This window comes from Malania oleifera, chromosome 12 (assembly GCF_029873635.1).
Source record: "Malania oleifera isolate guangnan ecotype guangnan chromosome 12, ASM2987363v1, whole genome shotgun sequence".
Taxonomy (NCBI): Eukaryota; Viridiplantae; Streptophyta; class Magnoliopsida; order Santalales; family Ximeniaceae; genus Malania; species Malania oleifera.
This window is the reverse complement of record NC_080428.1, coordinates 25,375,130-25,388,042: the sequence shown is the minus strand read 5'-3', so window position 1 is coordinate 25,388,042 and position 12,913 is coordinate 25,375,130. Positions and strand designations below refer to the sequence as shown.

The 12,913-nt window shown below is 37.2% G+C and overlaps 1 protein-coding gene across 3 annotated transcripts in view; it reads right to left on the bottom strand.

Annotated features, from left to right (window-relative positions):
* Positions 1-772: 772 nt before the first annotated feature.
* Positions 773-12,913, bottom strand: part of LOC131145089 (proteinaceous RNase P 2) — a 47,810-nt gene continuing 35,669 nt past the window's right edge. For 2 of the 3 annotated variants that reach the window (XM_058094157.1, XM_058094158.1), the window contains 2 exons: positions 1,894-2,173; positions 773-1,065 (listed from right to left, as the gene is read on the bottom strand). In XM_058094157.1, coding sequence (XP_057950140.1) covers positions 923-1,065; positions 1,894-2,173 — 423 coding nt within the window. In that variant the 3' untranslated portion in view covers positions 773-922. The remainder of the gene's footprint in view (positions 1,066-1,893; positions 2,174-12,913) is intronic. The other variant, XM_058094160.1, reaches the window with a different exon arrangement.

The following is a 12,913-nucleotide window of genomic DNA, read 5'->3' as shown; positions in this document are numbered from 1 at the left end:
AGTGATTGACATTGTACATCAACGCAGCGTCTTTTCAAAAGGAATTTAAATTTTCAAAAGCAAGCGGAATGTTATAGATGCTTCCTTTGCAAATTAAACACTTGTCAAATCCAATTTTAAAGAATGAAAAGGATAAGCTTGAGATCTTTTGTAACCACTTATAAAAAAAAGTACTTTTTTAAGATATAGTATTCATCTGAAAATGTATTTATCTAAAAGTAATTTGAGATTACTTATCATAAATATTATTTCAGATAAAGTACTTTTTTTTTCAAAAGAAAAAGACGAAAATTGAGGAGCTAAATAGGGCTTAGACATTCAATTAAAGAAAAAAAAGACACCCAAAAAGAATAGAGGCATCTCCATTTGTAGAAAATGGGGTTTTTTTTTTTTTTTTGAAAATAATGTCATCTAAAGTCCTTTGAACACTCGACTAATCTATCAGAATAATAGGTTCACCCATTTACCCTTCTCCACTTAAATACCAAATTATTATTTCAAATAGAAAGTAATAATCTTAAGGCTCAAATCCGGACCATTTAACTAGGTTAGCCTTGAGTTTACTACTTGAACCCGCCCCTCTTGGAGCCCTTGTAGAAAATAGATTTTGACACAAAAATCTTACATTTAGAAATATGAATGTATGAATTTGAATAAAATTCAATATAATTTTATAATACAATAATTTAAATTCATACAAATTTAAATTCAGTGTGTCTTCCCAAACACATAGGAATACCAGACCGTTTGCTTTGTCAGCCACAACATAATAGAGGGTTGAAAATAACAAAGCTTAAATTAGCGAACCAAGGTCAATAGAACAATAATGTGGTCCCAAGTTTCAGAATACGCAAGAGCGCCGACTAGTACTTCTACAGCAAAGAGTCATACGAGGGCAACTTATTTCAAGTTCAAATCTTGGCTACACAAATAAAAGCAAATCCACGTTCTTTATTTTTATTTTTACACGAGACAAATCACCTTTTTGAGACGATCTTTGAGGGACTTCCTTTGTGCTTTGGTATTGTGATTCATAGAGAGAGATCTCATCAACTATTAGGGCTCCTGTAGAAGGCATACATTGATCATGGACTTGGTACACTTAACATGCAAAACTATGCTCCTAATAATGTTCCTACAGTTAAATATTATAAACTCGACAAGAATCAATCACCAAATATTGAACTTTATGGACTCGATGAGAATCATTTCTGTTTCTTATTGGAAATCTCATGCATGCTTGGGTCGTTTTCCTATTGGAAGTCTCGCGCATGCTTGGGTCGTTCGCGAGATATGTTCAAGGCAAGTTTCAACGCATTGATTCCTTGGACTCAATTGGAAATTTATGTTAAATGGAACAAGTTGTCCAAATTATATTAAGTCCACAACCCAATGTGTTGCTGTCCTAATTTCATTGACACTGATTTTATGAATAATAATCAGAAAGTGTGTAACTAACAAAATCTACTGCAGCAAATTCCTAATTGTTTTAGTTTTCCTTAAGGTTGCCAAATGCAGAACTACGAAGCTTGTTAGCCAAATAATATATCATGAGACTTCAATAGTGCAGTTAAAACGTAGTCTACAACTATGGCCGTACATAGAGCTCTACCATTGCTAGACAAAATTTTAAAAATTCATACAACAATATTGACTATTAAAAAATAACAAACATTGAAAGTTTTAAAAACAAAAAATTATGCAGGAAGCAACTGGTTGAAGACAATTGCAGGTGTAAAAGTCCCAGTAACTTGCAACAATGCAAGTTTTTTTTAATACTGCCCGCAATTAGAGCACCATGGCAAGCAAGCAAAGGCTTTTCCAGATAGGGCTAGGGAGGCGCAGGGTGCAGCCGGGAAGGAGATGGAGATGGGGACCTATCTTTTCTCTTACCGGTCATGACTGCAGCAACTTTATTTTCACCATTAGAAACCTGGAAGGATTCTGCAGCATCATGTAAACCACTGCCTGTAGCAGCAGTACTCCAAGCGGTGCATGGCTCCAATAGTTTATGATTGCAGCAAAGAGGCTGACCGCTAACTTTAGATGTTTCTGTATTTGCAGGACCATTGCCACCTTTACAAGAACTTCGCCTGGTGATGCACAGCCAAGTTCTTGAGGACTCACAGCTTTCAGTTGCTAAGGGTACATGCCATGATCCTTTCTCTGATTCCTAAAAGCAAGTAGAATGTCATGACTATATTCAACAAGATATTCTCTCTACAAAGTACCCTATAAACAAAAAATACCACAAACATCACAAAATGGATAAATGTTTACCAGCATCCACCAACTAAAAGGACTCGGGGGAAAAAGCTTCACTGATTTCGAAAACCCTAATTTTTGGGAAATAATTTTGGTTCGAAAATGTTTGAAAGTCTCTTCCAAATGGGAAGACATGATTTCTTTCAGATAAAAGGACTTTTGTATCTGGGAAATAATTTTCTTGACCTATGAGAGGTTCAAAGATGTCTTGAAAGCCACTTTTTCAAATATTTTCAGACTCAAATCCTTGATTGTGGAACTATATCAAAACGTTGAACTCCTCAAATTTACATGATTATCATTAGATGATGGTTATTCAGCACTGTTTTATTGCCATCGTGGTAAATAATTTGACCCATAGAGAGAATTAATAATAGCATAAAATCATCTGATCATGGAACTTCTGGCATCGATTCTTGTTCAATGAATCCATTTTTTCCTCCAATATCAAACTTTCTTTCTTGATAAAAGAAGAAATTTTACATAGAAAAGCAGAAAACCCCAAAAAAAAAATAGACAAAAAGTATGGCCACTGAAAATCACATTTATCTCCCAATTGTCCTGCTAAAGGCATAGGCCATGCCACTATTTACCTTCCTAATTGGCAGACTGATATAACCTTGTGCATGTGCACGCTAACACAACTGTAGGATACTGTAACACAACAGTGAATGGCTTGTCAGCCAAGCATGTCTCTTCACATTCTGATCATCCTAGACCTCCCCAACTGCAGCGGAATCAAAAACCAAAAAAGGGCAGGCCAAGGCTGCGTTCTAATGGGCATGTGCATGGATTTACTTCTCAATAATGAAGCTGATGTGTACACACATGCTCCTCAAAATAATGCCATTCAACCAGAGACACCCCACCCAACCCCCAAATATCATCAAAAAACAAGCCTCGAGTCTCTCTAGGTGAGCCACAACAATCCTCTTCTGCCATTCTACACGATTCAACTTAGTATAAATGGAGGGATGCCCTATCCTTACCAACTATCTCACTCCAAGTTATTCTAGGTCTACCCCTCCCCATCCTATTATCACTAAAGTCAGCTAGCTTACTCATCACCAATGCATTATTTTCCTATGTTGCACGTGGCCAACCAATCCTAACCGCCATTCCACTATCTTATATTCTACAATCTTATCTTCTACAAATATTATGCTGAACTTACATTTTGGATCAGAATGAGTTCATACAACTATACCACTCATCCACCTCAGCATTCTCATTTTGTAAGCTTTACTATCGGATACGTTGTTTCATAATTATCCAACATTCTGATCCACATAACATAGTTGGGCAAGCCATCTTGTAAACTTCCTTTTAATTTTAAGGACATTCTATGATCAGAAAAAACACCTAACGCATTACCCCATTTCACCCAACTTGCTTTAACTTTATGTATTACTTCTTTAATTTCTCCTTTAACTTACATAATAGATCCAAGCAAATGTCTTAATTTTGATTTCAACTCAAATTTCGAGTATAGAAATTTTGATGGAAATTTCAATTTCAATTTCAATTTCGAAAAAATAATAGAAACCAATAGTAGTAAAGCATAGAATTCTTATATGAAACTTTTAAAATGGTCAAGACATAAAAATGTAAGTTTTAGGACTAATATATTACGAATTAAATACATCTATGTTGTGTATGAGGAAAAGTTGTAATATAATATTTTTATCAAACATATATATTTGAAAGAATGTGCATTAAGCTATTCTGTTAACACAAATGAAATTCACAAATCATTTAAATATTACTTATTATACCAATAATGATAATTTAAACATAAATTGTTAAATAAAATGTTATTGAAAGTTTATTTCATATAATTTGAAAAGTTCTCATAATAATCTTTTGTTTCAATAAAAATATAAAATAACTTAAAAGAGAAATTTCACTTCACTCCTACATCTCTCATTCGAATTCTAAGGAAATTTCATTCTATAGTAAAAATTTCGAAAATTTTCGCAAAAATTTCAAGCTTTCAATAAATTTTGCATTATTCGTTGAGATTTCGATGGAAATTATATAAGACGGAAATTGACTGCCATTTCCATTTTGAGGGTGAGGAAACTGAAAATTTCGAAAGAAATTTCGACAATTTTGTGGAAATTTAAGACCATGGATCCAAGGTATTAAAATCTTTTAGGGCTAGTAATTTATTGACCATCAATTTAACCTTTTTTCCAATATTCTCACCTGTTGTGAAAAACGAATTGCACAACGAAATATATTTGTATGTAGGATCAAACTAACAATACAGTAATCAATGATGAATATAAAGAACAATCCACAACCACAGCAAACAATAATAATACAAGGAATTACGTGGTTCGGCAATGCCTACATCCACAGGAGCAAATGGCAAAATTAACTATCTTCGTGTCCAAATGACATGAACAATGTACAATTTACAACCATTCTCTCAACCATCACTCTAAATACATCACAAATGACATAAATAGAGGTCCCAAAGGTTTTCCCTCCAAACCCCAACCATAGTAACACCCCCCTTTCAAAATTTGAAATCTGCGCTAGGTATCTCAAGCCAAACCGTCGATGGTTTTAGACAGAATGCATATTGTCTGAAATACTGCTCCAAACCGTTGACGGTTAAAGCCTTACCACCGACGGTTTTCCCTACTACTACTAGATTTCTTTCATGCTTTCCCTTTGTGTATGTTTTCCACTCAGTATGTGAACCACATTTCACAACACTCTCCACCTTGGCAAACATACACCCCTTAGGAGAACCTAAAAACATGACCCGTTGCCCCACCTTGAACTTCAGACATTAGGTTAAGACCGTCTCCCGTCTAACAACTAGAGACGAACACCAAGTCCAAGCAAGGCTTGAACTTGCCTATGGTAGCTTCGGCTTCTACCATGAACCCCGATTTAGTTGTAGATGTAACAACCTGGGATTGCGCCTTAGGCTTCCAACAAGGTCTTCCCACAACAGTAAAACCTGTTGTTAGTTTTCTATCATCAAAGCCCCTTGCATAGTCTTCAACAAATCTTACAACTAACAGACCACTCTGTTGCCTACCGAAACACTCCTTTGCACCATCATGGGGGGCCTTTGACATATCCCGGACATCACCGTCCATCCTTGGGTGTCGTGTGGTAGACATTTCACATCGATTCTCCACTAAACCCCCTTGAGATGGCAAATAAAGTCTCCCTGTAGTTCAGTCCACAAAATTATCCTAAGATAACACCAATCTCCCTGCAACTATGTCCACAAAACCACCCTGAGATAGCACTCATCACCCTGCAGCTCCGTACATGCGAATTTTCAAACCAAGACCCTTCTTGACTGTACCCAAAACATTCATGTCAAAACCTTTCAATAGAGTTCCCAACTGATTAGTCTCAATCAATGTCTTCCTAGCCAATAACATGTCATTCACAAACAACAGATACATCACTCTCTAGCAATTGCATCCTATAACCCTCTTCCCCACTGGAAGCCTTACCAACTCCCACACCTTGTTCTTATGCAATAACTTCATCTCCTCCACCATAGCACTTATCCATCTATTTTTCCCTTTGTTATGCACTACAACTTGAAAAATAGTAGGAGCCTTGCTGCTGGTAGTAATGAATGCATAAAACACCACAATGCCAAATTTATACTTGAGTGATGGTCTAATAGTGCACCTGGGCCTGTCAAAGTATTGTGAATGGCCAAATCATTTGGCCTTTAGTTTTGTATTATATATAGACTTTACAAGAATGCTATGCATGGAAAGCAAATAAGTTCCAGCATAATTCTAGCCCTATACATATAAGCTATAATCTACCAAAAATATATGCTAATTGTACAGAATAATGAATGGAGAAATAAGGAAATAATTGTGGGCTAAAATAAGGAAAGATGTGTGGACAACAAGGCTTTTGCTATTTGCTGTTCCGTTGACAGGGCCCACCGACTGAGCTGAAACTCCCTGCAATATGAACAATGTCATCTCTGCCCTAAGTGTGCAGCTCCGCCTGCATCACATGTCCATTTATACTGTGATATTGTTGACCCGAGATAGAACTCCCTACATTTCTGCCCTGAGTATCTAACTCCACCTGAACAACATATTTATTGTTGCTGCTGCAGTTTTCTAGCATTTGTTTCTTTTCCTTTACTTGAGTACGCTGCCCCATGGCTTTCTCACCAAAATCAATGTCTTTACTGATCATCCCTTTACTTGCCACGGGATCACCCAACTTGAACCCACCTTTCTTATACCCTAAAAATATGTACTGTCTGGACATAAGACCAAGTCTAGATCCAACATCACTAGAAATGTGCACTTGTGGACATCCACTCACATCCGAGTATTCTACCGCAAAACCTGCCCATAATTCACCCGCAACTCTCCTCAAAACCTTTGGCAATTGGTTAAACGAAAAACGCGTCATACTTACTGACTTCACCAAGAAGTTCCTTGCAAGCCCTGCATATAACCTGCCCTGCTCATAAAACTCCTTGAACAAAATCAGCGTACTCAGTCCCAATGTCTGACCAGAGGATCTCTCTCCCAGCATGGTTCTCCACCTCAACCACAAGTTAAACCTAGAAAACACCTCAGACTTGTGCCACATGAGATACACCAAGACCTTTCGTGATAAACTCACGAAAAACATATGTCTACCCCGTGATGCTACCATCACCGGTCTTCAAACATCTGAATACATATAGTCATCCATATGCCTCAACCGCATATATCACAAAACATCTGACTCAAATTCTATAGCTGCAGCTCCACCTACAACTGTATTACCCTACAGTGCATAGATATTTCCTCCTACCTTTTCTCCTTTCATCACTATCGATTTGCCTTCACACACTTTCATATTTCCACTTTTAGACTTGTAACTATATCCGTTACAATCTAAAGTGCCTAATGAAATTACATACATGTCTTACATCACATAAGGTTCTCACAACACCATCATACATTTTGATTTTGACATTTCTAATACCAATTATTTTGCATGAAATATCATTTCCCATCAAAACACAACCAGTATTAACTGACCCGTAGGTGTTGAACCATTTTCTATTTGCTGTCATGTGATAATAACATCCGGTATCTAAGATCCAAGAATAATCCGAGAGACACTCCGAACCCGATGAAATGCATAGCATATCACCATCACTGCTTTGCGAGTCTCCTTCCACTACATTTGCATATTTTGACGGAGCCTGCTGATTTTCAGCATTCCCTTTCTTTCACACCGAACATTTTGGTCTTATATGCCCAATTTTACCGCACTTAAAACATTTTGTCCTTCCTCTTCCCAGATTGCAACTAAGATCTGCTCCGAGACTTACGTCTTCCATGTTCTTGGTTACTTTTCACCACAAGCCCTTTACCATTTGAAACTTCATTGCTGGCCATTTTTCTTTGATGAAAACTGAGCAATGCGCTTGTCACCTCTTCCAAATTCAAGCTTTCCTTGCCCCATGTAAGCGTTCTAACCAAGTTCTCATATGTGTGAGACGCGGGTAGGGATCAATAGCATCAGCGCCTTGTCTTCCTCCTCTAACTTTACATCAACACGCATCAAATCACTCACAATCTGATTGAATGCGTTGATATGTTGGTTCAAATCCGAATCCTCCACCATCTTAAGTCAATACAGCCTTTGCTTAAGAAATAGTTTGTTCGATAAGGACTTAGACATATACCAGCTTTCCAGTTTACGCCAAATTGCTGCCGGAGAATCCTCTTCCATGACGTGATACAACACGTCATCAGCCAAACATAGTCGGATGGTTGATACTAACTTTCCCTCTAATTCATTCCAACTTGCTTCATCCATACTTTCTGGTTGAATTCTGTATAAGGCCTTCACCATGCCTTACTGTACTAAGAGATCTTTTACCCTTCTTTGCCACAAACCAAAATTCCCGATTCCATCAAACTTGATAACGTCAAATTTTGTAGATGAAGATCCAGAGGTCATTACAATGATGCTCTAATACCAATTTGTTGTGAAAAATGAATTGCACAGTGGAATATATTTGTATGTAGGATCAAACAAACAATGCAGTAATCAATGATGAATATATAGAACAATCCACAACCACATCGAGTATATAAAAGCAATAATAACACAAGGAATTACGTGGTTCAACAATGCCTACATCCACGGGAACAAACGGCAAAATTCACTGTCTTCTTGTCCAAAGGACATGAACAATGTACAATTTACAACCATTCTCTCAACCATCACTCTAAATACATCACAAATGACATATAAATAGAGTTCCTAGAGGTTTTCCCTCCAAACCCCAACCATATTAATGTCCCCTTTTCAAAATTTGAAATCTACACTGGGTATCCCAAGCCAAACCATCGACGGTTTGGGCCAAACTGACGACGATTTCAAACAGGATGCATACTGTCTGAAAACTTGCTCCAATCTATCGATGGTTAGAGCCTTACCGTCAACTGTTTCCCCTGTTGCTGCATGATTTCCTTCATGCTTTCCCTTTGTGTATGTTTACCACTCAGTATGTGAGCCACATTTCACAACACCACCAAAATATATTACAACAACAACAACAACAAAACCAAGTCTTATTAGGGCTATTAAATCCTTACTCACCATCTCATTTCAAGTTATTTTAGGTCTACCCTTACTCCTACTGACCCCCACAGTAACTAACTCGTTCTTCTTCACTAGTGCACTATGTGGCCTATATTGCAAATGTCCATGGCATCTGAGTCTTCCACCAAAATATATTAGTGCTATTAATTTCTTGACCATCAATTTAATCTTTTCTCCAACATTCCTCCTAACATGACAAATTATATTTAATATAATCCGTCTTTTTTGTACTGATCAATTTGATCTTAAAATCTCTAAATTCTAAAGCTTCTCTCAGTAATCCACAACTTAGATTCAACTCCACCTTTAGTTGTCAAAATCATACTATTTCTCCATTAGAATCACATGATTCAATTTGTTTCACTAGCTTGCTAAGTCAAATCTAGTGGGCAATTCAAAGCATTTGAGAATCAACCATGAAACAGACGATTCTCAAGATTCATGATTTAATTCTTAAATCAATGTTTTGAACACCAAACATAACTGACCATTTTCGGTCTGGTACAAGGATATTACTTGATCAATTACAACTTAGAAAAAAATAGGCACGAACCAGCGAATTGGGCAACCTGGCCCAAACAAAGGGTCAAGCGGGTCAGCCTGGTTCTATAAAAACCAGAGCTGGACAGCCTTTTTCCCCCATCCCATTTAGGATTTCTAAATTTTGTTGCACTAAGGATTTTAGGGTTCACTGTTCAAGCCTTTGTGGAGGCACTGTTAGAAACTTTGAGCACCAAAGCTGCATCTTGGCCGCCTGCCACTCGCCAGTGCTGCAACTCCAGACTCATGCATAAAAGCATTGTGAAGGCGTGCATAACTGTAGCTTCTTCTTTTGCTTGATTTCTGCATGCCTAAACACTGGAGAAAGACTCCATCATGCACCTGAATGCCTGATTGATTATTACTAGTAGCCATGAATAACAAGAGAGCTCCTTTATGCTGCTGAATGTGATTCAACATTCCTCTATGCTCTTGAATGCCTGAAGGCCAGAGCTCCTGCACACTGCAGTGCTCCTGCTGCAAGACAGTGACTCAGTGAGCTTGAGCTTCTTCTTGTTGTAAAACTGCAAGTTGTGGCAGTTCTGTGCAGGGGATTCTCCCCTAAAATATGATGAATTGCATTGATTTGCTCTTGATTTCAGCAGTTCTTCACCCATATTGCTTGTATCCAGAGAGTAGGTGAGAACAGCATCTCATATTTGACAGAGAATTGAAATTTTTTGGATGAATTTAAAATAATGTGTTCAGGGTGAAATTAAAGTTGAATTGTTTATTTATTTATTGCTCCCATGGAAACTAAATGCCTAAACTTGTCTAAAAGGCTAAATTACAACCATGTAATGCTGATTTTTTTCTTGCAAAATTTTGCTCAGGTTGAATTTTTTATTTTTTTTATTTTTTTTGTTGCAATGAAGATTGAATTTGTTATTCACATGCTTGAATGCTAAAACTATGCTTAAAACTTGTACTTTACAATTAAGAGATTTTGTAATTTGTAATATTCTATATCATCCAAGAAGCCTAGAACAGGTTATCTAGGATTTTATAATTTTCCTTTAATTTGTGGTGGTTTATTTGCATGTTATATTTTACTGAAATTAGTACTGCAACTACTTGTTGAATTGTTTAATTTGCTTCATTTGGTTTTTTTTAAGATAATAAACAAGTCTATTAAAATGAAGACATAATTACAATGATATGAGGATAAGAAATCCCCCAAGAAAAAGGGCAAAATAAAAAGATAAGGAAAAACTCAAAAATTACATCAAAGCTGTCTTCCAATCCGTTTGAATATCAGAGAGCAAAAGACCCCCAAAACTCCAAAAGAATAAGCACAAAAAAAAGCAAGAAAAATAACTTTCTCCCAAAGCAATCTTGGAGAAGTCTTTTGATCTTTAAAAACTCTAGCATTATTTCCAACCAAAGCAACCAAGGATTTTTAAAACATCATTCCTGAAATATCCTCTCTCTGTCTCTCTCTCCTTCTTGAAACCACAAAACTTCACCTTCAAAAAAAAAAAACCGAATTGTAGCTGGGGCTACCCAAACCTCACCAGTGTTGCATGAAAACAAATTGTTTCAAATCCATCTTGCTACCTCACAATGAATGAACAGATAACTAGTAGTCTCATCACTCATTGCACAGCATACAAATGTCTGGAATAAGGGCCTTGCAAGGCTTCCTTATTTGTAGCATTTTTGTTGATGTTGTTAAGAATTAAAATCCAAATGAAGGCCTAGATTTTAATAGGAATCTTTGCTTTCTGAACAGCTATGTGTAAGAGGAAAGGGCTCAGATTGGTGAATTTTATGAGATTGGAAAAAGAAAGATTTTGAATTTGCCACAAAAGAATCCAGCACGCTCAGTAAAAGAGTTAACTCTCCAATCTCTCTTTCATTGAAACTTCTAAAGAAATGAAGATCCCAGGGAAAAGAGAGCTCTCTTCAAAAAATTTAAAAGCTGAACTTGGTACATTTTGAACAGTGGAAAGTCTAAACAAATGTGACACCAACAACTCTAACAAAGACCCACCAACCCATTTGTCCTTGCAGAATTGAATTTCATCCCCATTACCTGCTTTAAAACGAGTGAGAAGAAAGAAAAGACCAGCAACCTGCGAAACAAACTTACAAGGACTTGCATGAGTGGCTTTACCACTCCCTTTGAAATCCCATCTATTCTTATGCATTCCATATTTACTCCTCATTACCTTGTGCAATAGGGGATCAGATTCTAAGGGGAACTGCCATAACCATTACCCCATTAAGTATATGTTCTTAGAAACCACATTACCAAGCCCTAACTCTCCTCTGACTTGGGCCTCTTAACAACATCCCAACTAACTAACTAACTAAATAGTCCCTCTCATTCTCACCAATATGCGACCAAAGGAAATCTCTCATAATCTTTTCCAACTTCCCAACCACCCAAGAGGGGATTTTGAAAAGAGATACAAAATAAATAAATTGAAATATTAGCTAAAGAGGAACTAATGAGGGTGATTCTACTCCCTAGAAAAAGACAATTCTGCTTCCACCCCTGTAATCTTTTTCCTTGTCTCAATCACTGGGTCCCAAAAAATAACCAATAAAGGGTTATCCCCTGAAGGAAGACCAAGATAAGACAACAGCCAAGCCAAAGAGTCATAACCTGCTAAAGAACTAAAAATCTCAAGCTCCCTACCGCTCATATTAACCCACTATACCACTCTTAGACAGGTATTCAGCCACATGATTATCTCAAAGATTCTAAGCAAAAATAGAACCTTCCAGAATTTCACAGCATCATTTTCAAGGAACACGATAGTATTGTCTGCAAACTGAAGATGAGACACCTCTACCCCCTCCCCTCCTATAGACAAGCCCCTAATGACACCCAGGTCCTAGGCACAAGAAATCATTCTACTAAGAAGTAAGAACATCTACAACCAGAGTAAAATAGAAAAGAGATAAAGGGTCTCCTTGCCTTAACCCTCGTGAAACACCAAATCAATCCTTGGGCGGTCCATTAACAATCACTGACATATCAGTAAAGCTAAGACACCCTCTTATCCGCTTGCACCAAAGATTCCCAAGACCTTTTCTCTGCATAACTTTCTGCAAAAAAAATCCCAATTGACCATGTCATGCTTTTTCAAACCCCAATTTAAAAACCACTTCCTTTTTGCCTGTCCTTGTTGCATCGTCTACCACCTCATTTTTTTCTGAAACTGCATCTAAGATTTGTCTATCTTTCACAAAATCAGATTGGCTCTTCGACACTGTATCCCTCCAACACCTCTCCCAACCTCCTTGAATGAACCTTTGAAAGCACCTTATAAACACTAGTAACCAAACTAACAAGCTTAGAATCCTTCACCCTCCTATGCTCATCCTTTTTCGAGATGAGAGTAATGAAAGTAGAACTGACACTCTTACACACCACTCCTTCCCCATGAAACTTCCCAAAAGTACTTCATAATGTCATGTTTCCCCACTTCCCAACTATCCTGAAAAAAATCATCATATAGCTGTCAAGACCGGG